The 27070-nt window shown below is 37.1% G+C and overlaps 3 protein-coding genes across 3 annotated transcripts; 1 reads left to right on the top strand and 2 right to left on the bottom strand.

The window, feature by feature from the left end:
* Positions 1-1036: 1036 nt before the first annotated feature.
* On the bottom strand, positions 1037-7932 carry LOC106173925 (uncharacterized). The gene is made up of 5 exons (XM_087013201.1): positions 7883-7932; positions 7548-7812; positions 6625-6759; positions 1563-1648; positions 1037-1184 (listed from the first exon to the last, which is right to left on the bottom strand). Exons 1-5 carry the CDS (start codon positions 7930-7932, stop codon positions 1037-1039), a joined length of 684 nt encoding a protein of 227 aa, XP_086869327.1.
* A 7031-nt stretch (positions 7933-14963) lies between these two features.
* Positions 14964-18549, bottom strand: LOC147761473 (uncharacterized). Its single transcript, XM_087014171.1, has 6 exons — positions 18476-18549; positions 17532-17668; positions 17274-17390; positions 16749-16884; positions 15566-15658; positions 14964-15251 (listed from the first exon to the last, which is right to left on the bottom strand). Exons 2-6 carry the CDS (start codon positions 17655-17657, stop codon positions 15067-15069), a joined length of 657 nt encoding a protein of 218 aa, XP_086870297.1. The 5' UTR covers positions 17658-17668; positions 18476-18549; the 3' UTR covers positions 14964-15066.
* Positions 18550-18587: 38 nt separating this feature from the next.
* Positions 18588-22375, top strand: LOC147761474 (methyltransferase-like protein 27). Its single transcript, XM_087013904.1, has 6 exons — positions 18588-18613; positions 19464-19599; positions 19990-20106; positions 20313-20448; positions 20735-20827; positions 21123-22375. The coding sequence occupies exons 2-6, from the start codon at positions 19477-19479 to the stop codon at positions 21308-21310; spliced, it is 657 nt and encodes a 218-aa protein (XP_086870030.1). The 5' UTR covers positions 18588-18613; positions 19464-19476; the 3' UTR covers positions 21311-22375.
* Positions 22376-27070: the final 4695 nt, after the last annotated feature.

Raw genomic sequence — 27070 nt, forward strand, 5'->3', positions numbered from 1 at the left:
GTGATACTGGTAGCTATCTTCCCATTAGTATTAATACTAATTGGGAGCGCAAGGAAAGGGGGGGCGGCGTCTCCTTGAAGTCAAAGTATCTGAGGCTGAGGTTTGCGATCTAGGAAGTATTACCCATTTTGGCCAAACTTGTCATTTTAAAACTAACGAACTATAATATAAACGTTGAACTTCAGGGTGTCTTAATATCAAAAGGTTTGGGACACATGAGGGCCATTTTGGTTAAGTTGAGGCTCGGACACATAAGTATTTTGTATCCGAGGTTCTGGAGTTCAAAGGTGTTGTGGACTATTTTTAGAATACCGGGTTGTTTTGTAAAAATTTTTTTTTACTCCTTTGCACTTGATGTTGATTTCTGTTTATTTTTATTTTTATATAACCATGCATTAGGTTCAACCCCCTCTTCTCAGTTCAAAGTCATGGTTCAAAAGTAAAAACTATCTGACATATATTTTTATTGCATAATAAGCAAATAAATTCGATATACTCAAATAAAAGTACTTGCATGCATATAAAGGCAATGTCCGAATTCCAGAGTCATCATCGTGAGCTAAAACTATAGAACCCCCCCCCAAAAAAAATAAATAAATAAAAATTAAAAATGAATTTTGATTGACTTCCCGAAAAAAGGCAGCTTTAAGGAACAAAGACTAAATAAATGTCTAAAAAAATGTTTTTGAAATGACAAAAATAAATAATAAAAAGTTACATCAATTTAATTGAATCCCCGAAAATAAGCAGTCATAAGGAAGAAAGACTCGACGGATACATTCAGTTCACTGTTAGAATGAGGACACAGGGTTTCATTGAGAAAAGAAAAGAAGAAGAAAAGAAGTTCAAGAAAAATAAGAAGAAGAGGTGGATACCACCGAAGATAAGATTGAGGGGTACTTGCTATGCCAACTCCCCCCCAACCCAGAATCCAGAATACAGTTTAGCCCACCCTCGACGTTGCAGGTGGTTTCCTCGAATAAAATCTTCACTGAAAGTGGTATAGAGTTTCATGAGACAAAAGAGGCAATGAGGTTTACCTGCATAGTCGTTTAAAAAGAACATGATAACTTTCAATCCCCAGTTTGATCCCTCTAAGCAGTCCCAGGGGAGTGTCTGGGTCAAGGTCATCGCTGAACTCCATCTTGTTCAGGTTCTTTACGGTAATCCAACGGAATATGGCTCTGAAAGCGTGTAACATTTTTAGATATTAAATTAAATTATTAAAATTATATTTAAAAAATAAAACAAACGTGCGCCTTGTTGGTTTAGACAGCGCAAAAACAGATTAAAGAAATGTTAAAATCAATGATGTTGCATCTGCCCTAAGAATTTCACTAAGTAGTATATGAGATAAAATAGGCAAATGTTCTTCAAAAAATCAGTCATTTTTCTAATATGCAATTGCAATCATGCTCAGTGTGTGTTTGTTCGGGGAAATAATAAATAAATAAGATTAAAATTAAAATTAATTAAAATCAAAATAAATAAAATAAAATAAAACAGATATCAGAATGCAATGCTGGCCTTAAGTAATGTTAAATAATAAGAATGACTCGCACCTTGCTTTTTCTAATTCGTTACAGCAGTCCTTGGTAAGGTTCCTTACAAGGTCTGTAAATGTAGTCAAATCGTCGGATTTCGCAACCTTTAATAACAATTGTAAAAAAGTCTTAGTCATACCCCGCTTGAAGAAGGAGTACAACCTGTCCTCACGAAATCAAGAAGCGTGATTAAGGTAAAATTGCACCAATGATAAAAATCCATTAGAAAATTTGAATATCGTCTCTCCATAATTAAACTTACTGTATTTATTTATTTATTTATTTATTTATTTATTGCAAGGGAATATACAAATGTTTTACCATTAAAATTAATAAGGAATGCTAGTCACTCTCGTCCTAGAGATGAAAGCTGCCGTATTTACTCGTAACTGTGACAAAAGAACACAAAAGTCACAAAGGTGGCTATAATTTCCAGGTGCAGACGTCTCACTCAATAACATTTGTCTGGTCTGGTGATGAATCTTGACGGGTTTTTAATTTAAATTGGAACCATCATAGCGGTTATAAATGTCATTGGAGATATATGCACAAAGCCACATTTCTCGTTTGCGACGCCAAAGTCAAGGTGTTTTTAATAAGAAGTGTGTTGCCGCATTTCATAGTTATGAAACAATGCAATGATTTTGGGCTTATTCAAATTTTCGCTTTCTAAAGTCATTTTAATTCAGTTTGCCAGTACGGTTTGTCAGTGTTTAAAATTATGTCTCAATGGAACAATTATTTTTAATTTGTTTACTGAACTTGTGTTTCTACAGCTGACGACGTAACAACGTCGCGTCTCCCTGGAAGAGTTTTCTGCTGCTGTACAGAGAATTTGGCTTCAACTTTTTTTTTTAAATTAGTACGTAAAAGGAGCAAAAAATGCTTGGTTTCACAGCCCCCCGTCCTGGATAGAAACCCCCCTTACCCCCAGCCCCCCTCACCCACCCACCCTCTTCGATCTCATTAGGTATTCATTTGGCGGACAGAGAATTCTTGGCCTTGGTAGGTAGCCCAAGCAGAAAACGTTTATTTAAACTACCCCCCCCTCTCCCCTTACTTACATTGGTCTGGTGGTAAATCTTGACGGGGTTTTAATAATAATTGAAGCCGCTGCGTTTCATAACGGTTATTAATTTCATTGGTGATGTCTGCACATAGCCACATTTCCCGTTTACGACACCAACGTCAAGGTGTTTTTAATAAGAAGTGTGTTGCCGCATTTCAGTTATGAAACAATGCATTGGCTTTTGTCATATTCAGATATTTCGCTTTCTTTATTCATTTTAATTTATTTCCAAACCTGAGTTTGGTTTGTCAGTGCTAAAAATTATGTCTCAACGGAACAATTCTTTTTAATTTGATTACTGAACTTGTGTTTCTACAGCTGACGAGGTAACAACGTCGCGTCTCCCTGGAAGAGTTTTCTGCTGCTGTACAGAGAATTTGGCTTCAACTTTTTTTTTTGAAATTAGTACGTAAAAGGAGCAAAAAATGCTTGGTTTCACAGCCCCCTGTCCTGGATAGAAACTCCCCTTACCCCCAGCCCCCCTCACCCACCCACCCTCTTCGATCTCATTAGGTATTCATTTGGCGGACAGAGAATTCTTGGCCTTGGTAGGTAGCCCAAGCAGAAAACGTTTATTTCAACTACCCCCCCCCCTCTCCCCTCACTTACATTGGTCTGGTGGTAAATCTTGACGGGGTTTTAATAATAATTGAAGCCGCTGCGTTTCATAACGGTTATTAATTTCATTGGTGATGTCTGCACATAGCCACATTTCCCGTTTACGTCACCAACGTCAAGGTGTTTTTAATAAGAAGTGTGTTGCCGCATTTCATAGTTATGAAACAATGCATTGGCTTTTGTCATATTCAGATATTTCGCTTTCTTTATTCATTTTAATTTATTTCCAAACCTGAGTTTGGTTTGTCAGTGCTAAAAATTATGTCTCAACGGAACAATTCTTTTTAATTTGATTACTGAACTTGTGTTTCTACAGCTGACGAGGTAACAACGTCGCGTCTCCCTGGAAGAGCTTTCTGCTGCTGTACAGAGAATTTGGCTTCAACTTTTTTTTGAAATTAGTACGTAAAAGGAGCAAAAAATGCTTGGTTTCACAGCCCCCTGTCCTGGATAGAAACCCCCCTTACCCCCAGCCCCCCTCACCCACCCACCCTCTTCGATCTCATTAGGTATTCAGTTGGCGGACAGAGAATTCTTGGCCTTGGTAGGTAGCCCAAGCAGAAAACGTTTATTTCAACTACCCCCCCCCCCTCTCCCCTCACTTACATTGGTCTGGTGGTAAATCTTGACGGGGTTTTAATAATAATTGAAGCCGCTGCGTTTCATAACGGTTATTAATTTCATTGGTGATGTCTGCACATAGCCACATTTCCCGTTTACGACACCAACGTCAAGGTGTTTTTAATAAGAAGTGTGTTGCCGCATTTCATAGTTATGAAACAATGCATTGGCTTTTGTCATATTCAGATATTTCGCTTTCTTTATTCATTTTAATTTATTTCCAAACCTGAGTTTGGTTTGTCAGTGCTAAAAATTATGTCTCAACGGAACACTTCTTTTTAATTTGATTACTGAACTTGTGTTTCTACAGCTGACGAGGTAACAACGTGGTGTCTCTCTGGCAGAGCTTTATGCTGCTGTACAGAGAATCTGGGGTCAACTTTCCTGCACTTTGATGCGTAAACGGAGTAAAAAAATACTTGGTCTCACACCTCCCCATCCTGTCCTGGTTAGATACCCCCCCCCCCAACCCCGTCGTCGCTCTCATGATGAGTTATTCAGCTGGTGGACTGAGAATTCTTGGCCTTGGTAGGGAGTCCAAACAGAAAATGTTTATTTTAACCCCCCCCCACTTGCTTACATTGATCTGGTGGTGAATCTTGACGGGTTTTAATAATAATAGAAGCCACCGCGATTCAAAACGGTTATTAAATTCACTGGTGATGTTTGCACAAAGCCACATTTCCCGTTTGCGACGAAAGCGTCAAGGTGTTTTTAATAAGAAGTGTGTTGCGGCATTTCATAGTTATGAAACATTGCATTGATTTTGGGATTATTTAATATTTCGCTTTCTTTATTCATTTTAATTCATTTCCAAAATCGAGTCTGCCAGTACGGTTTTCAGTGTTTGAATATTTTGTCTCAACGGAAGGATTCTTTTTAATTTGTTTACTGAACTTGATTTCTTGATTTCTTGTCCTGGATAGAAAAACCCTCCTCCCCCCCCTCCTCCCTCCCCCTCTCGTCGCTCAAATGGGTTACTCAGCCGGTGTAGGCCTACTGAGAATTCTTAGCCTGGGTATTAAGCCCAAACAGAACATATTTTATCTCAACCCTCCCCCCCCCCCCCCCCCCACATCTCCCACACTGTATCGATTACACCTCACCCCAGCAACCCCCCACCCCACCCCACCATATACCCCCTGATATCACAATCCCCCCCAAAACACTGTACAGAATCACACTGTGGGGTTTTCAACATTTTTGTACCAGCCTACTAGCGCCCCCTGTGGCTAGAGAGTACCAAACACACCGTTTGTGAAGGCTTGGTAGTATGACAGGCAAGGGCAGAGGCGGATCCAGATATATTTTCTGGCAGTCTTCCAAATTATCTTTGTTGAACCATCCTCCATTTTTGACCGTCTTCAGATAGTCCGCGGATGCGAAACTGACCCCTCCCCTGTCCCCCTTGGCGTGGGGCCAAGGGCCTGCTAAAAGGCCCCGAAAAATGTTGGTATTTGGTACTGTTTAGAAGTATGATTCAGCTAGTCAACATTCTAATTTCAAGAGGGGACCATTGGTGTGATTTTTTTTCTTTTTTTTAAGAAATCGAAGGGGGGTCAGGACCCCATTGACCCCCACCCACCCGCTCTAATTCCGCCACTGCGTGTGATATCTAGACTACGTGTGACCCCACTGCGCAAGAATGGAACTAAATTCTCAAAACAACGATTTTTCAAATGGACTCATTGTTATTTCTTCCAAAGCAACACAATAAAACACGTCTGGCTGCTTTCCTCCAGAAGGCATGTGTTATAGAGTTAGACAAATATTATTTGCTCCTGCATCACACAGCGATCGACTTTCATCCTTTTTAAAGGTCAAACTTTATTATCTACCCTGGCAACCCACGAAGCGTTAGATCAATAAATAGAATTCAAATAAAATTACTGATCAATAAAAATAAGAATATCAATAGATATTTAAATAATCAAGATAAAATAGATTTATTTTAATCAGTCAACGTTGACACTTGTATACCGTTCTGTAAGTTTTATTTCGTCTTGGCATCTGCACAGGTTCATTCACTAATGTAGGCGTTTTGAGGTAGGAAGAGTCTAAAAGAAACATATCTTGTTTTTTTCTTTTAGTTACGGATACTGTTAGCTTTTGCCAAAGCTCCTCATTAACTGCCTCACATACATTCGTTTGGATAATAGATAAATCTTCAGTGGTCAGTGACTAAATTAATTAACATTTACACGTATGTTATCTTACGAGTGAGGTCATAATTGCGACTTTGTGGTAAAATATTGAAAGATTGTTTTCTCAAATTTCTCCTTTACCTGAGAATCTACGAACACCGTTTCAACACCAATTTAATGACACCATTCTGCCAGCGATTTGTCTTGAAAGACTTCGTTCAGATTTTATTGTTGATTAAGCAAAATAATGCCTTTGTTTAACGAAAATGTGTTATTAGGGATGAAGTTACGCCCCATACCGATTGCTATCTCACCTCTAAATAGAAACATGTTTTATTGACGATTAAAGCTTTGAGTTGCCTATGCTTATACATTGCAACGGTAAATATACACACCGATATTTTACATTTTGGATGTTATATTGTTGTTTTATATCAGCACAAAGATAAATGCATTATTGAATAATAAGATGCAGGAAGAAACTATATTTCCGTATCTGGATGATAAAAAGACTTGGAATACCCTGTGGTTAAAATAATGGCGGAAATTCAAACAATCCAACCGCATTCAAATAAATAAATAAATAAATAAATAAATAAATAAATAAATAAAGCCATACAATACTGACCTCGATCGCTTGCATATCGAGGCGTTGGACGGCGGAATCCGACTTTTCAAAGAGGTCCATCTTTTTAACCTCTGGTGGAGCGACATCTGGCGGTAGTGATCGGTTGAAATCATTCTCTGTGTCGATCTCTCTTTCCTGAAATGTTTCAAAGTTTTATTGCGAGTTAAGAAACACAAGGTTTGCTCATTTATAAAAAATCAAAATCCCGAGACAAAATGTCGTACTGTCAGATTGGCCTCGGAAATGTGGTTTCTGCAGATACTGATTAAAATTGTTGATAAAAAGCACTAATTGACGAGTAGGGGGAGTTCAGTCAATTAATACTTCTGTTTACTGAACCGGCCTGGTCGAAAGGTAAAAAAAAATAATGATCACAATAAAAATAAATAAATGAATTGAAATAAAATAATAAACGAATGAAAATTAAAGACATTATTAGGCTACACTTTTACCAGATAAAGTCATAATGAATAAAATAAGAACTGCAAGTTAGTAATAGTTAAAATAAGTGACTAGGTCTATATCTGTTTTAGACTTCATCAATTTTAGATACATGAGCATAAACACCTTGTGAAAATAAACAAATACACAATACGATGCGCCCACGACTTGACTTTCACCACTATCACAATTTAGTCCTCTGCTTCTATTGCAACAGCTGTATTCAGTTTGATAGCACTAGCACACTCACTTCTGGAATGTTCAAACTATTGAGGCGGAATCTCTCCGAGATGACACAAAGTCTCGCGACTGAACGTCAAATCAAGCGAATTCCGCTGTATTTAGAGTAGGTTTGGGAGCTTTATTCATCTTATTATGTTCATTTTATCCATGTAAAGTCTACTGAACATTTTATATGGATTTTAGAATACACATTAATATTATTATTATTATTATAATTATTATTATTATTAAAGTCTCACCTTCTCAGCTATTAGTGACAGCATCTCTTTGCTGTGTTTCTCTACCAGTTTGGCAAGCTCCTCTTGCTCTTGTTGTTCTAGAGATCGCATCAGCTCCTGCATTCTCTCGTCAAGACGACTTTGGTATTCGTCATCAATGTGCTTACTTTTCTCCAGCAAGCTGGTCGCGCTTGTATCTCCTTCAGAAGCGTCGTCATCCAGATTCAGGTCCTCGGTGATGACGTCGTCGTCATCATCATCATCAGCCCCTGCGTCGTCTGCTTCGCTTTAGGGGGGCGCCTTTCCAAACTAATTGAGTCCCTTTGATAATTCGGCTAGGACTCTTCATCCCTAACCTGTCGAAGAGAGCGACGAGTTCTTTGACAGAGGTTTCTTTTTCTGCCATAATCTCTTCTACATGTACCAGCTTCCGCATACGCTCTTCCTTTTGCAAGTGGAATTTCTTAAAGAGAGAGTCTTCTTCTTCCTTTTGTTTTCTCTCCAGTTCGCGCTGGGCTTCAAATATGCCATGAAGTCTTCGAAGTCCTTTAAACAAAAGAATAAAATAAATGAAAAATTAACTAAAAATATAAAAATGATAATAATAATAAATAAATAAATAAATAAATAAATAAATAAATAAAATAATTAAATAAAGCGAAATGATGTATTTCAATATGATAGAAATAGACCCTATAGCCTAAATGGCGCCTGGCCCTTTATGAAGAAAAAAAATGCCAAGTATAAAATTATTTCAATTCGTGTGAAAATTTAAGTTCAATTTTTTTTTATTGCCATGGTCTTCGAAGTCCTTTTTAAAAAAGAATAATAAAAATACAAATAAAATAAGCAGATTTATTTATTTCAATATGATAGAAATATAGCCCTTTATTAAAAAAATGCCAAGTAAAACAATAACAATTTTTGTGAAAATTTAAGTTCAACATTTCTTAGCTCAAAGTAAAGCAATGTTTTCTCTTCCAATCTATATCTTACAAAGACAATATGAACTTCCAAACAAATAAATCGTGTAAATTTCTTCAAGACTAAAGCAAGTGTCACAAAAAAACAGTCCATGTGGTGATGATGCTCTCACATATATTTATTATTGACTTTTCACCTTATAAGTTTTGAGGGTGGGGTATCTTGTCATCGTCTTGCGTCCACTAGGGGTGAGTAAGGTGGCACTTTCTGCGTTGCTGTCGTCATTCTGTTCGTCAGCAGTCGTCGCTGGCGCTGCTGGATCCGTGCTCTGTGCTTCATACATAGAGGCTCGCACCTTCAGATAGATATAAACATTTATTTATTTATTTGTTTATTTATTTATTTATTTATTTATTTATTCATTAAACCTCAAGGGTAAAACACGTTCAAGAATAGCCTACATAAATAAAATCGCATCATAATTCACAGAATAAAAGCACACAATTAAACCGTTCTAATGTACATAAAATCATTCTGAAATAATGTGGCCAGGTTAAAATATTGGGCAGAGTAGTATTGAAAAGGAATAAAATTAAAAAAAGAGCGTTAGGTAAAAGTAGAACCGAAGGTTACCATAATAATACAGATTTTTACATACAGACGACTGGGATATGTTTTCACTAAAATTTATCATGATCAAATGTTCATAATAAATCTATTTTTTTCGCTTTATACACAAAATTGAAGTTATTGTGTTTCACAAAGGTTTAATTCATTTGATATTAATTCTATAATTATGCTTCAATTCATTTCGCTTGTTTCTGCTATTGCTAACACAAAGGTTTCATTCGTGAAATATTCATTTCAGAAGTATGTTTTCATCTATTTACTTTTTTTTTTATGCCTATCCATCCATCCCTTCATATAGGCCTACTAATCTATGTAACTTTTTCCACAGTAACTCAACACACACACACACACACACACACACACACACACACACACCACCCAAAATAATATAGAGGAGCGGTCCTGAACCCCCATCCCTTCGGTTTCTAAAAATATAAAACTAATACTCAAAGTAGAAAAGTAATCTATCTGGGAACACTCCGTGTCGGATTCTCAAATAAGTGCTCGTGTGCAAATGATGAATTTTAACAACATTGATAACTAGAGGATCAGAGAGGCGATACCGCCTCCAAATATTGTACCACCAGCTGGAGTAAGCGCATTGGTATAGACCCCACACACACAAAAAAATGGACACCACCACCAGTCTTGTGTTTGACAAGCTGTAAAAAATGCAATCAACAATAATTCTCAAAATATGCAAAAAATATATATAACTGAAAATGGTACAATCAAAGTTCAGTTCATTGTAAGGTAGGTCAAAGGTCAAATTCAAGGTCACAGTAAATTTCAAGTATATAACTTCTTATTCAAGTTCAATAGTAACTATGGACCTATCTCTGCCAGTTTTGGAGATAAAAGGGAACCAAAATGTGTAAAGTTCAATTCATGATGAAAAGTAGGTAAAAGGTCAATTTTAAGGTCACTGTAAATTGCCTCTAATGACTTTCTATTCAAATTCAATAGTAACTATGGGCGTATCTTTGTCAGTTTTGGGATAAAAGGGAACCAAAATTTGCAAAGTTAAGTTCATGGTGAAAGGTAGGCCAAAGGTCAATTTTAAGGTCACAGTAAATTGTCTATAATGACTTGATATTCAAATTCAATAGTAACTATGGGCGTATCTTTACCAGTTTTGAAAGTGGAAGCATTAAAAAAGGTGCAAAGTTTAGTTTATGGTGTAAAGTAGGTCAAAGTTCAATTTCAAGGTCAGAGTAAGATTACCAGTATATGACTTCCTATTCAACTTCAATAGTAAATATGGACCTATCACTGCCAGTTTTGGAGATAAAAGGGTACCAAAATTTGAAAAGTTCAATTCATGATGAAAAGTAGGTATAAGGTCAATTTCAAGGTCTCATTAAGATTGCCAGTATATGACTTCCTATTCAAATTCAATAGTTACTATGGACCTATCTCTGTCAGTTTTGGAGATATAAGGGACTAAATGTTGTAATTTTGGAGTTACAATAACGTGCCATAAATTTCCTACAGAAAAAATTAATTAAAATAAAGAAAAGGTCATTTTGGTTGAAATTCTTGAAATGGGAGTTGCTCAGAAGTTCCAGATGTTCAAATTTCATGAAATAATGTCATTTTTTACCAGAAGTTGTCTGCCTCGCTAAGCCCTATGTTTTATTTTCCCGGGGTTCAAAGTTTATTATCCATTACCGTACTGCACATTTTGCCTTCACCACCAATATGTACTTTTTGATACAGCGTAACTCGAAAACCGTATGGAATACAAAAAAACGGAGACCACAATTATTGTTGGGCTTTACAAGCTCTACAAAATGCAAAAAAAGAATGGTTCTCTAGCATTAACGGTTCCCGAATTAGAGACAGTTTTCAGTTTCGGTATCTTATGGCCGCTACTCCCGTGAAAATGCACCGATTGACCCCAAATTCACGGAGATGAAAGATGACCCAAAGGGTAACACTTTCCAATAATATTTTTGGTTAAGTCTGTAGTGTCTGAATAACAGCGCCAATAATTTTTTTTCGTAAAAAATTTCGTTTTTTTTTAAATTTTGGCCCGTTTGACCTTGAAATTAAGGTCAAAGGTCAAATCCAAGGGCATATTTGAAAACTACACATATGACTTTTGGCAAGCCGTCTGTAGAAATTTTTCCCATAATTCCTTCCGTAGGGTAGATAATTAGCATTTAATTTTGCCATTTTTGGACAAGGGTGCATTGCAATGAGTGCCACACCTAGACTCCAATACCGACAAAGCCCAAATTTTACGTGGAACGAGTTGAGATTATTGGTGACCTAAATCCAAGAGATGGGTACGGAGGCCCTTACCGTCTAGGAGGAGAAGCGGTAACGGTAACATGGCGGCTGAGCCGGCAGAAAGATCCGGACGGGACTAAAACCATGTGTACCGCCAGCGCCAACGCTGGTGGTACAATAATACCATGTTTGCAGACTATCGATGTACGGGATGAATTAGTGAGTACGGCTCTCGGCCTATTGATTGTTATGGCAGATTAATACATGTACAGCGAAACTGGCCCTCTCTGTGAGAAAGTAGAAAGTTTCCATTTGATCCCTTTGCTACCACCAAAGATTCTGTGTTTCCGTGTTATCACCGCTGTCTTCTACAGAACTACGCACAGCTAGACGTGGGTTCAAATCTTGAGATCTCCACTGTGATTTTTCTTTCTTTTTTTTTTTTTTTTTTTTTTTTTTTTTTTTTTTTTTTTTTTTGCTTGAAATAATTTCTAAAATTTTCGTTTGATTACTATAAGAGGAAACTCGTAGGTGCGGAGGGTGGGTAGGTCAGTCACAGCGCAGTTGGTAGAGTGCTTGCGAAAAAAATTGTTGCAAAAAAAAAAAAACAAAAAAACAAGCAATCAGAAAACCATGGTGACAGCAAGGCACGAGTTCAAATCCCAGGTGACGCATGTCAATTCACCTCAACAACTAGCTGGCCCGGTGTACCATGAAAATCTGACTCCCTTAAAATGCGACTCCCCAGTCAGATTTTCATTATGAAAATGTGACTCCCCCTATGAAATTTTGACTCCCCCCAAAAAAACATTCACAAATCTCATTTAATTTGAGTAAATGACTATGATCTTGTTGTATGCATAATGGAGGACACATTGGCACTTTTTGTTAGTTTGCAGGTGAAAATTTTCATGAAAAAATAAAAAAAATTAAAGATTTGTATTTTACCACCCAAGACTCCCCTATGAAAAAGCTTTTTATTTGACATCTGATGACCATTTCAACATCTTTTCTGTGAGGATACTTTATGAGGAATATATTGAAAGTACTTGAAAGTTTGATGGTTAAAAAATTGGGTGAAAAAAAAAACACATTAAAAATAAGAAAAATTAAAGATTTATATTCTAACACCCAATGACTCCCCTATGAAAAAGCTATTTATTTGATATTTGATGATCATTCTGACATCTTTCCTTTAAGGATACTTTATGAAGAATATATATTGGAAATATTTGAAAGTTTAAATGGTAAAATGCTGGGTATGCTATATAAGAATTCAGTAAAAATGCGATGGGGCCAATTTCTTGAGTTAAAAATGTAGCGTTTTGACATGGAAGTGCAAAACCTACAGGTAGTAAGATGAATACTTGTTTTAAAGATATTCACCAAAATTTTCACCACCAAACTTTCAAATAATAACAAAATGTACATCTCTGTGCAAACTATGTGGAAAACAATGGTATGGTGACTGAATATAAAATAGGTCTTTTTCTTCATGGGAGTCCAAATCTCATGAGTATAAAAATGAAGATTTTCATGATTTCTTTTTCATTATTTCACTCATTATTTTATCATCAAACTTTTAATATTTCCAATATAGTTTTCATAAAGTGTCCTAAAAGGAAAAGTGTTGAAATGATCATCAAATATTAAATAGATAGCTTTTTCATAGGGAGTTATTGGATGATAAAATGCACGTTTTTAATTTTCTTATTTTTCATGTTTTTTTTTTTTTTTTAATTATTTGTTTTGTTTTTTCACTCAATATTTTACCATCAAACTTTCAAATATATCCAATAAAATCTTCATAAAGTAAAAGTTAAGGAAAGGTGTTGAAATGATCATCAAATATTTAATAGATAGCCTTTTCATAGGGGAGTTATTGGGTGATAAAATGCACATTTTTAATTTTCTATTTTTCTTGTTTATTTAGTTTTTTCACCCAATAGTTTACCATCAAACTCTCAAATATTTCCAACATAATCTTCATAAAGTTAATTTAAAGGAAAGATGTAGAAATGATCATCCAATATCAAATAAATAGCTTTTTCATAGGGGAGACAATGGGCGGTTAAGTGCACATTTTTAATTTTCTTATTTTTTCATGAAAATATTCACCTGCAAACTAAAAAAGTGCCAATGTATCCTCCATTTTACATACTACAAGATCACAGTCATATACTCAAATAACATAAGATTTATGAAGTTTTGTGGAGGGGGAGTCAAATTTTCATGGGGGGAGTCAGAATTTCATTATGAAAATCTGACTGGGGGAGTCAGATTTTCATGGGAGTCAGATTTTCATGTTACACCGGCCCTATACGTGACAAAGTAGAAAGTTTGCAATTGATCGAGCGCTTGTAACGAAGCCTCCCTGGCTGCGTGGTAACTACGCTGACCGAGATACAAGAAAACTATCCTTCGTGGGTTCGAATTCCACAACGTCCGCAGTAACTTTTGCTAATAGAAATAATTTCAAATTTTTTGTTTGATTACTATAAGAGGGATCACGTGACCACGGAGGGTGGGAGGGGCACTCGCGGCGCAAACGGTAGAGTGCATGGCTGCTAAAACATCTAAACCCATCATCTACCATGGTAACGGGTGTCACGAGGGCAGTCACGAGTTCGAGTCCCAGATGAGGCGTGTCCACCTACACACAGCTGCGAGCTGGCCCCGGGATCGTGAAGGCGCGAAAACGAATGCAGGCTCCCCTGGGTCCGGTCCCAGATGAGGCATGTCACCTGGCCACACCTACGAGCTGGCCCCGGGATCGGGAAGGCGCGAAAACGAATCCAGGCTCCCCTGGGTCCGGGCAAATTACCTTTTGCATAAAAAATCCGGTATAGTTTAGCAGAACTGATCGATTGGACAACGATCTATTGCTGGTGGTTACCATAAAGTCAACGCCAACAATTTTCTTTAATGATGCTGAAGACACGAAAACGAATGCAGGCTCCCCTGGGTCCGGTCCCAGATGAGGCATGTCACCTGCCCACACCTACGAGCTGGCCCCGGGATCGGGAAGGCGCGAAAACGAATGCAGGCCCTCCTGGGTCTGGGCAAATTACCTTTTGCATAAAAAATCCGGTATAGTTTAGCAGAACTGATCGATTGGACAACGATCTATTGCTGGTGGTTACCATTAAGTCAACGTCAACAATTTTCTTTAATGATGCTTAGGCGGGGATGGGCACTGATCTCTATTCTTTTACCAGCTACACAACAGATCAAACTTGAACTGAATCTATAGATTAATCGGCAAGACACCTTGCATGTCATGCTGCCCTTCATCTGAGATTGCCGTCTTCTCGGTGGGAGTATAAAGAAGATGTTGTTTTCTTTATTTATTTCAAAACTCTTGTCGCCGCTATTACTTTACCCAATCCTGCATTTTTATACCCTCCCTTCCTTTCTGGTCTGCTTATCAAGACTGTTCATATGGTCGGACATTACCCGGGGCAACTCCACAGTGGACATTGAAAAGGCAAAGACTACTCAAAACTTAAACCGCACTTATCGTGCTCTATTACGTCACGAAAAAAGATATAATCCAACGATTTGCGAAAAAAGTGACATCTTGGGTTCTGAGAAAAAAATAGCCTTTATTTTTGAATGTTCTATTTTATAATGCAACAGTATGGTAGTGGGTTGATATATACTAACACAAGATAAAGTGCACGCTGTTAAATTCACATTTCTCTTATGCCACATCTGCGGATATCACAGTTAAAGGGTGGAGGACTGGACTTTACATGATATGATAAACATAAACGATGCCCTTGTATCCGCAAAAATAGTCATCCGCTTTCTTTATCTCTACTTTCTTCCACAGCCCGTTGTCTTCGTGGATCTTCAGCCAGTCGTCCCAGCTCTTGCCGTCATATCCACATTCTGGGATGTGTATCTCTCTCGTTGCTATGACAACATACCCGCCTGTAAAGATAATCCATTCAGCACAATTTACAACAGGTAGCTACAGGTAATGCATGAATCATAAGTATTAGTTAATATTTGTTTTAACATTGTGAAGGATACGAATAGCATATCGTCTTTTATATTTAAAATCAATATCAGTGTGGTGTGAGTATTAATGCTAACAGTTCGTCAATCACGATATATTTTCTCTAACCCAAACAGATAGCGCATGTGTGTGTGTGTGTGTGTGTGTGTGTGTGTGTGTGTGTTTCAAACCTTAACAGAAGCACGAATATACAGATAAACACGCATAAATGTACAAATAACCATACCAGATTTTGTTATCCTGATAAGTTCAGGCAAGCAACCAGCATTGGCGTTGCCCGCCGCCATAGTGCCAACACATACGACGCAGTCATAATGACCTAAGACATTTCAAAGTTGTAATAAAAATTATAAAGGAAACAGACTAGTTTCTCACTGGAATATTTTTGTAAAAGGCAACTCACCAGCCCGATGAGTAACCCCGCAAGAAAACGCAGTAGATACTCCAGCGCAGTAGACTACTGCAATCATACTGCAAACATGCTTCAAATCTGCTTCAATTTGGGACCTAATTAGCATATTTGAAACATGCTTCTATCATGCTGCTAATCTACTGCATTTATGCTCCTCTCTGTACAAACCTATGTACTTTTTGGAGTAGAATTGCAGTAGGCTATGCTGCATTTCTACTGCAAACTCACCAGCCCGATGAGTAACCCCGCAAGAAAACGCAGTAGATACTCCAGCGCAGTAGACTACTGCAATCATACTGCAAACATGCTTCAAATCTGCTTCAATTTGGGACCTAATTAGCATATTTGAAACATGCTTCTATCATGCTGCTAATCTACTGCATTTATGCTCCTCTCTGTACAAACCTATGTACTTTTTGGAGTAGAATTGCAGTAGGTTATGCTGCATTTCTACTGCAAATATGCTCTACACCACTACTGCGTTAATGCTTTTTTGCTATTTCGATACTACTGCATTTTCGTGCGGGACATGTCATTTATAGAGCGACTAAGCTTACATGTACGTACCGCCCGTCTATTTCCAGTTAAGATACTTACTAGTATGTAAATGAAACGACTGCATTTTGAATCCCTTGTTCTCTACAATATTTACATATCGTAATTTAACTAAAAGAACACTAAAAGTATAACAGTAACTCCGATACGAAATAGTAATTTAGTACATGTATATAATGGTATCCGTCGACTCCAGAAGGCCTATATGTTACAAAAAAAAATTCACCCTATATATAGGCGGTCCAGGGCGAAGGCTATGGCTTTGTCTATATGGATTCAATATCGCGCAAAAACAAAAGAACGGTAATACATGACCCGTTCAAACGAGCGTAGTTAATTTGGCTGAAGACCTCTCTATTACTACGTACCCACATTCAAATAACGTTGTTTCCTTTTTATTCTGTGTCAAGTAGGAAACTATGTAAAACACATTTTGAATCACCTGAATCAATATCCAGTCTGTTTGATCCTAACAAATCACAAATAGTCCTTTTGTAATACCCTTTCTGATTGGCTATATCTAACATCGCCTGGCACCCGTCAAGAGCCTCCAGGTTTGAGAAACCGAGTTTTTGAAGCTGTAAAGTAAAGTTCCACACTATTAAAATTTGCAAATCCTTGGCCTTAGACTTGAACCCATCATCAGTGCAACCAGTACGTTTCTTTTACGTGAGTAAAATGAAATGCATCTAATAATAATTTTCCTGATTTACCGAGATTTATCAAGATTCCGGACAACCATTGTTTTACCAATAGAAATAAAACGGAGACGGATCTCCACAGTAGAAGTCACCATGCCGTTAGGATGAAGAGAAGAAATAAAACCGACAGTCTCTCATTACCGTAGTTGAATAAAGCACTTACTAAGGCTTCTGGGGAGCTGTGGTCTTTGCCCTGTACTTCCAAACTGGGACGGATTAAGATGTATGTATACATCTAGAGAGAGAGAGAGAGATCTTACACGTACCTCTTTCCCAGACACCCCAGTGCCTGCTCCAGCGTCCAATATCAAAACATCTTTGTTGTCGCCAAATAACAGGTCGACTGCCCGGGCAACCATACCTGGTCCCTTGGACGGGAAGTCCTGTAAAATAATAATTTTTTCTTTCGTTAGTTTAAGTTGTGTCATTGTATCATTCCGCGTCAATGCGGATTTGTCTATCCTGTTTTAATACTGCTCCTTAATATCCTTTACTTTATCATTGGGTATAATTGGAATAATTACCTCTTGGTCTTTATCATACAAAGGCGCCCACTGACGGTAGAGTTCCAAGGTCTCTTCTAAGCTGTTGGTCGCCGTGTTTGCACGAGTGGCCTTGGCCAATACTTCTTCTCTGTTTGCGGCTGCCATCTTGCAAAACACTGAAATGAACATATCACGAATTGCTGGATATTAATGATACACCTCTGCAGTGAAGTCCACAGAGTGACACTATATAAAATGTATTAATGTAGATCAAGGTACAGTAAAATCCAGCAGCTTAATTTCCAAAAACGACTAATCTCCTCAAACCTTACCTACTGATCTGGTTTAACATTATTGTAAGCTAACAGTGTATGTATAAACGACATGTTCTTAAACCCTTTATATTTTTATCTACATAAAGTGAACAAAAAAAAAAAACAGCTACTTCTCGAAATCTTTCAACATGTTTTCGTTACTCTAGTTGGCCTTCTTATCTGAACCTGTGGCACAGCACTGCATGTGCCTTGTCAGGACTTCCATTTACTGATACAGCTGCTAATTCTGCATTAACTACAAAATCCTTTTTATTTATACTGACAAAATTTTCTGACATCATACTTGTTGACTTTTCAGATACAATGTTTGGCATAACATCACACTTTACACATTTTGACTAAGTTTCAACAAAATAAAAGGATGTGTGACATCGATTTCTCCTGTACAACTGCCCTCCCCTCCCTCTCTCTCTCTCTCTCTCTCTCTCACGCTCGAACATGCAGACACACACACACATTTATATTAAATTACATGTAACACACACGACATCACATAAAATCGAGATGTACATATTTAACAAATATCTAATTACAATAAAAAAAAATAAAACAAACCGAACATGAAAGATTCCTTCTTTAAACATCATTCTAAAACCTATTGTCAATGACGGACCCATACAACATTTTGCATTCGTACTGGATACTTACGTAGATCTGGTATATATTATGCAGAGACTCCGACGTTTCGTCCTTTATCACATCCTCAGGGAACTGTGGCCCCATATTGCAGACGTCACGTGACCTGACACGTCAGTAGTCACATCGCATTTTAAACAAGAGCATAAGGTGGGTACTGTAATCGATGTCTTGGTTAACTGTGCAATCAAGACACCATCTGTCATAATAACACATTACTTATCTGAATTCAAATATGCCCAGGTGTTGTTCAAGTGTAAGGGTATATTAGATGTGATACATATGAGCAGTAGGGTTGCGTATCTGAAATATTCCACACTGCCAGAGTATCAGTGATTAGGTGACCCGTAACAACCTACAAAAAAGAGTTACAGGTCATATGCACCATTGACTGCATAGCTGCAGTAATTTAAGTGCCAACTTGACATATTGCGGAAAGTTCATACCCGATTCTCAACTTACAACATCAAAGCACACGTAGGCAAAGGTCAGTTTTGAACCAGTTTTATAAAACGTACCAGCACGTGAAACATGCCACTGGTCGTGGTCAGCGGTGTGGAAAGTACTATTTCTAGCAGTAAATTTCATTCATCATACAGTTTGTCATTGTCAAAATAGGGGGAGGGTGATATGGGTGTACGGGAAATTGACACCACACTTCTGCTGATTCAACACAATTCTTAGTCTGAATTCCCCTTATATTTATTATTATTATTATTATTATTATTATTATTATTATTATTATTATTATTATTATTACTGTTGTTGTTGTTGTTTTGTTGTAGTGAAGTTGCAGTAATTAGTTATTGCACTAGTGTTCTTATGACGTTGCCTTAAAATTAAATTCGTATGTCTTCTCACAAAAATGTTTGTAGTAGGCCTATATCTCTAGCATGGTAAGTATAATGCAGATGCTGGGACAGGGAGACACTGTAAGTAATATCAAAGCAGTGAACACATATTATATAAGCATATAAATGAGTGAACATATGCATTTCAGGATTCTGTAAAAAATGTCTACAGCAAACCAAGGGGATTTATGGACTTGCATCGCTGCAGCAACCCAGAATGGAAACAGCAGAGAGGAGTTGGCCAATATCTACGACAAGTGGGCGGCAGATTATGACAAAAGCATGGTAATGTACAGCTTTTTGATCCCATTTACAGCAGCCGAAGTCCAAGAATATAAAAGAGGTCGATACACTTGTGCTAACAAAAATATTTCTGAAACTGAAAACTTGCATTTACAACAATGTGAAGTGTTCTCAGTATTGTTGTATTTGATATGCACTTTTATTAGTTGACATTAAAATCTGGATGCTACTTATATGACAGTCAGCATTATGCCATAGTTTAATTTCCTTAAGGATATACAAAAAGTTCACCGGACTGCACAATTTTCTCTGCAAGACGGGTTCAGATACATTCACACAACTTTCACGTCAAAAGCAACAAATGAAGATAAACCAATTCATAGACAGAATTGTAGGGAATAAATGATGATACAAACCAATCCTTTGTTACAGGGTTCTCTTTACAAAGGGGCAGAGATGAGTGCACAGTCAGTCGCTCTGTTGCTCGGAGAAAACAAAGATGCTCTGATATTGGACGCTGGGGCGGGTTCCGGCCTTGTCGGGGAAGAAGTATGTACTCTTTTGGCTAAATAATTATTTAAAACTTCGAGTTAGTATATAGGCTCTTCAGACAAGAATATACCTCCGTTTTCATTATTCTTTTTCGCTCCATTGGAAACTTCCATCTGGACGTTGGCGGTTTATATATTGTGACTTGACACCAAATAGAATAATCTGAGATTTTTCTTAGTTAAGATTTAAAAAAATATTTTCAGCTTCAGAAACTGGGATTTAAAAACCTGGATGCACTTGACGGAAGTCAGGGGATGCTAGATGTAGCCAATAAAAAGGGAGTTTACAAGAGGCGTATCTGCGATTGGCTAGGACCGAACAGACTGGATATTGATTCAGGTGCACTGCATAAATTGTGTTAGTTGTAGTTTCAAATGCGTCAATTAAGCAGTGATGCAAACCTTCATCATATTTTTCCATTCAAGTGTAGCTTACAAGGGAGTCAATTTACTCGCTGCAGCATCGGCTTCATTAATTGATCAGTTTCCTTGGTTACATCTTTATATTCTCTATGACAGAATTCGAGACATAAAGCAGAATATGCTGAAGGTAAACTTCCGTGGTATACACAGTACAGCTTTGGTGACTTTATGCAAAACAATGCATTAATTAAACTGATTTCCAGACCATTACGACTGTGTGGTGTGTGTTGGTACTGTGGCGAAGGGCAATGCCAATGCAAGCTGTCTTCCAGAACTGATTCGGATCACGAAATCTGGTATGTTAGGAAATACGCGTATATCTCCCCCAAAATGCTTTATGGAGATTATAAATTATGGTAGTATCTTAATTAAGTTCTGCGATTATATGATCCTCTTTAGTGCTTCGTGGTTTTAATATTTATTGTGCTCACTACATGTGTCGGTATTTATATAGCGACTCCGCAGGCACATGATGGTGTCACTGAATTGAAGGCATTCTCATCTTAAATGTCCATGTAGGTAATAACTGATAGTAACATATAGCCCTGCGACCAATTGATGGTATTGATAATATATCTCGTATTTAAACAGGTGGATATATCGTCATAGCAACAAGGGAAATACACATCCCAGACTGTGGGTATGACGGCAAGAGCTGGGACGACTGGCTGAAGATACACGAAGACAACAGACTTTGGAGTAAAGTAGATGTACAGAAGAAAGATGGGTATTTTGCCGATATCCATACTGGCATCATTTACATGTATCGCGTTCTATAAAGACATCCTACAGACAATGCAATGCACATCACACATACATATGACTTAATTTTACTGCTTTTCGGCTGAACAATATTTTTTTTTCTTTCACACCAGATACAAAATACTGAATACATAGATAAAGAAAATATAATATACTCACACCCACGCATGCACATTCTGCTACACGAATTATAATAAAACTGCTCGATGCGAGTATCCTAATATATTTTTGCCAAACTGACTTAAAATAAGGTGTAACAGACAGTTTTTTATACTTTTCTCTAGGCCACCTGAAGATGAAAATTTTACAATATCAATAGATTTTAGCCTTATTACTACTTATAGTAATATAACATGTCTTGTTTAACTAATGCATGCCACTTAATAAATTCATTGCTTCACCTCTATCCACAGTTGCTTTACGTACTCTTTCACAATCAATAAAATTTGCTTGGTTGTTTATATGTATTATGCATTATGTACCTGTACTCCCCTGCACCCTGTCAAATCTTGACATGATATTTGGATTGCGCATGGTGCAGGAGACATTGATAGTTTTATATTTGCATTCAGATATTTAAGTAAAGGATATATAGAATATGAAAAATGCCCCTCTTTAGTCCATAAAATACCGCAAATGGGATATGTCTTTCACTCCTCTATTAAATGCACTTTTAAAACGAACTGTCTTTCATTATTAAATAAGATTTGAATAATAACCTCTGCCAAGGAGGTTATGTTTTCACCCCTGTTTGTCTGTTTGTTTGTCTGTCATCAACATAACTCAAATAGACACTTTACCAAGGTGTGTTTTGAGCACATACACACTGCGAAACGCACTACATATACCTTGGCTTTTTCAAATCTTCTAATACGGCAGTGTTTTGTGTGATATATCAAGCCCGGAGGGAATATAAACTGTTAAAGACCCAATAATGCCTTCAATATGATAACAGCTATCCCGTATTTAGAGGAGCATCCCCTTTCAATTTTACAATTGCTAGTTGAACATATTTTTATTTCCAAATGATAGCATGGAACTTGATTGCCATGTGGGCTTCCAGGACAAAAAAGATGCTATTTAGTTATTGTGGCTCTACTCATTCTAGAATAAATGTACATATGTGACTGCAGACTCGAATACACGTTTACTGAGTAGCATTTTGTTGACAGAATGGCACATGAAAGTTATAACTTATTACCGCCGCCAATGAGGTTATGTTTTCACCCCTGTTTGTCTGTTTGTTTGTCTGTCTGTCTGTCATCAACATAACTCAAAAAGTTATGAACCGATTTTGAGGAACTGTCAGAAGTGGGGCAAGGAATATATATTTACAAGGGGAACAGGTCCATTTTGATCGACGGCATTGTTTGTCAATTGAACATATTTAGAAACCTTCTTTAAGATAGGAGTTAATTACAATTGAACAAAACTATGAATTCAAATATTTTATTTAATTCGACTGAGTATTTAGCACTACAACCAGAACATAAAGGAAAAAGGAGAAACATCCCCCTATGACAGTAAACCGAAGCCGCACTTTACAACCTACGCTTCACGTGTAGCATAAACAATATTATAAATAATTGTTATGATATAGTTTAGAAATACACCTAAAAAGCTGTGGCAGATTTGAAAAATGGAAAAGTTAATAGTTAGCTTATAGGAAAAGGGTTACAGCCGAAATGCTTCTTCATTTAGCTTACATCATCAATTTCGGGAGCCTAATATCAGTTCATCGGGATTGGACTTTTGATCAAAAAATGCATGATGGAATTCGTTTGTAAATTCTTCACCTTCAAGAATACCATTCTCATCATGGTCAACCACTTTAAATATGTCTTGAACAGGGGCCGTGTTGCGGATTACAAACAGGAAGTTGGAATACTCATCTACAGTCAGTTTGTCATCACAGTCGAGGTCAAATGTGTGAAACCAATCCCAGGAGTCCCGGAACACCTGTTCGCTTGAATCACCGAGCTCCTTCTCAATAGCCGGAAGCCATTCTTCGAATGTTATTGATGTCTTAAAGTTGGTATTTTCGTTAGACCACCAATATAGATACAGTTCGGACATAATACCATATACTGCTTTAGCTCGCCAGGATTCCAAGACTTTTCCAGCTCGCTTTGCTGTTGCATCAATGAATTCCTCTTTAGTGACTACACCGTCTCCGTTGGGGTCAGTGATGCTAAAAACTGACTTTAATTTAGCAATCCGGTGCTTAGTAAAATGTGCCTTAAATTCCTACGGGATATAAAAGGGTACACCCAAAGACGAAAATAGGAATTTACACACTGTGAATACGGGACAATTGATAAAATTCTAAAAAAAAAAGAATTACCATATTCTTAAATCCTTCACGTTAATATCAAGGCAGTTTTATTTATGGTGCGAGTAAATTGCTTTCCAAGCTCGCATATTGCAGTTTATTATGCATATAAATTATGTAATGTGATTATTATTATAGACCATTTTTCTGTGTTAATAGCAGGACATCTGTGTAGGCCTACCTTTACACCATTTGTATACACAATGCTTTCAACCACCACCAACAGCAGCATGACTCTGTGTTTCATGACTGACATGTCTATGATTTTTACCCTGGCCAGGTTTCTGAAAACAAAAAACGCATATCAGTACAATTCCTATGTCTAGGAGGTGTCACACGCCCCTCCCCCTCATTATAACCACTGCATCATCTTTTAAATCGGCTTTACCAAATTTTTGTCCCCATCAGACTCGATCACCAAAGTACACACATTGGACAAAAGAAGTGTCGACCCTACTGAACCAATACTTTGGGGGACATAAATGGATGTGGAATGATAAGCTCCTGGTATCATTTTATTAACATAAAATTTCACAAAAATACCAACAATACAATTCCATGGTACAGCGGTTTTATACTCATTAGTCACGTTATAAGTAGAACAGGCATTATAACTCTGATTACTCTGATTCAGGGGGTGACACTTCTATCGTCCTGTGGTGTGTATCATACGTAGGCACCGTTATCAACTACATCTGTCTAGACTAGATCAACTAGATCTTGACTGTGGATACGGATAATGTAAACAAATAATAGTAACTACATGTATTTGACTACCGACCCCGTTATGTAGCATTGCATATATGACTTACCAGCTGGTTTTCCTACTGTTCTCTTAGAACCGTGTCTTGTCGAATCCGTTGTTTCGCAGAACTGCTGTTTTGTTGTAGGTACAATGGTGTTTTATAGCAGACGATGATCCCATATTTAATTTTAAGTCCTATGCGTCCAGTTTTTCTAGGTGAAAAGTGTCATATAATGTAAACACCGAACAACATTTTCATGCCGGTTGTCAAGTGAAAAAAAATTATATGGTAGTGCTTTTAGCAGTATTTGTTCGCTAATATTTCTTGTTTGCACAGTTTTCATCTTCTGGACATCTACATTTCTCGTGAAATTTGACTTGAGGTTATATTATTATTATCATTATTCCCCTGTATGACCGTGACCTTCGTCCCCGATAATCGTAGTAAACTCCAATCCAGTAATAAATCCTTATAAATTATGCAATCCAGAGCTTAGTAAAATGTGTCTTGGAGTCTTATGAAATATAAATCCATAGAGGTGCACTGATTTTAAATTATAACTGTTGCTCTAAAAGATTGGTCTAAACTCTTGTTAAATTGGTATTTATTATCCACATTAACAGTGCAAGGTAGCCCTTCACATAGCAAAAATATTCCAATTTATTTGAAATAAAAGCCCTAAAATCATGTTTATCCCTTTCACGTATGAATGTCATTTTGTGTCAGTTTCCTATATTTTTCAAGGGAAAAAAGTCATTTTGGATTTACAACACTGATAGTACACTTTGGTCTATTGGACAGGTTTGGAACCATTGAGACGAAAAATAGAAAGTACCACAACGAAAATTCGGTACAATTGAAAAAATTCCTAAAAAATTTTTTACCATGAGATATGTCTTAAATCCTACATGTTTATATCAAATACGGTTTCACTTATGGTACGAGTAAATTGATTTTCAAGCTAGCACGCTGCAGTCAGTGATGTATTTAAATCATGAAATGTGATTTTATATGGTCTTATCTTTTAGCTCCTGACAATGGCTTTTAGACAAGGGCAGCTGCAGGACACCTGTGTGGACCTACCTTTACACAATGCTTTCAACCACCACCAACAGCAGCATGACTCTGTGCTTCATGACTGACATGTTTATGATTTTTACCCTGGCCAGCTTTCTGAAAAAAAATTGCAAAGTTGTTGGTGGTGCAAAGTTTTTTCATTTGATGTAAACACAGAGCTACTTACTCACGCGGGTTGTCAAGTGAAAATAGAGAAAACAAATTACACGCTAATGCTTCTAGCAGTGTTTGTTCGCTGATATTTCTTTTCTTGGCAGCACACTTTCAAAGCCACATTTCAGTATTTTTCGTTCAGTATCCTCTGTATAAGAGAACGCACCCCACGCGCATACAATTAGGCATGCTTTAAAAAATATTCTGTCTTAACTTATGTGTGGTACATTTAGAACAACCCAATTGCCTGACAATTCAAAGAGCCGAAACTCCCTCCTATGTCTACTGCATGATCAAAAATATGCCCCTTTCATGAAAGGACATAATATTTAAAATATTAGTGGTATAAAGACATTTCAGTGGTTACCGAAGCCAGGTCAAATCAGATTCATTTAATTTACCCTCACTAATCACACGTATACAGACTTTACCAAGGTATGTTTTGAGCACATTCAAGCTGCAAAACGCACTACCCGTACCTTACCGTTTGGTTTTTCAACTCTTCTAATACGGCGGTGTTTTTTCTGATATATCAAGCCTAAAGGGAATATTGTCTGTTAAAGACCCAATAATGCATTCAGTGTGATAACTGCTATCCCGTATTTGAATATGCATCCCCTTTCAATTTCACAATTACAAGTTGAACATTTCTTTATTTCCAAATGTAAGCATGGAACATAATTGCCATGTGGGCTGCCAGGACAAAAAAGATGCATTATACATTCTAAAATAAATGTACAGATGTAACTGCAGACTGGAATACACGACTGAGTAGCATTTTATCGACAGAATGGCAATATACCTATTCCACCTAATACCATGTATCTTATGTTACTCCAATACCAAAGCAGCATTACCCCTACGGCAATCCGTGAAATGTTACAACAAAAAGTCATACACAAATGATATTTTTTCATATTCTGGAAGATTGTTCAACTGACCAATTATAGACAGAATCAAAGTCACATATTTGTTTTGGAGAACGCAACTTTTTAATAGTGATTTCTACCTAATGTCGTATATCGTCTGTAGCTCTCACACCAAAAAAGCGTTACACCTACTGCAATGTTACAGACAAAAGTTATAAATAAATGATATTTATTCATATTCTGGAAGAATGTTCGACTGACCATTAATAAAGAGGATCAAAGTTAGTATTGGAGAACGCAGTCTATGCGTTTCGATCTTGCCATGGTACCAAAATGGAGTACAATTAATTTTTTGGATAAACTCAAACTTCTGACAATCCTGAGGGTCAAAACTCCCTTCTGTGTTTGCTGTATGGTCAAATGTTTATCCCTTTCAGGTATGAATGTCATTTTGAGTCACTTTTTTTTCTATATTTTGCAAGGGGAACACGTCCTTTTTTATTAACGACATTGATCGTGCACCTTGGTCTATCGGAAAAGTTTGGAAATTGAACACAGGTATGAATACACATGTACTATATTTTATTTTGCTCTACTGAA

Source organism: Lingula anatina, chromosome 5, assembly GCF_051362555.1.
Source record: "Lingula anatina isolate TDL-2025a chromosome 5, LinAna3.0, whole genome shotgun sequence".
NCBI lineage: Eukaryota > Metazoa > Brachiopoda > Lingulata > Lingulida > Lingulidae > Lingula > Lingula anatina.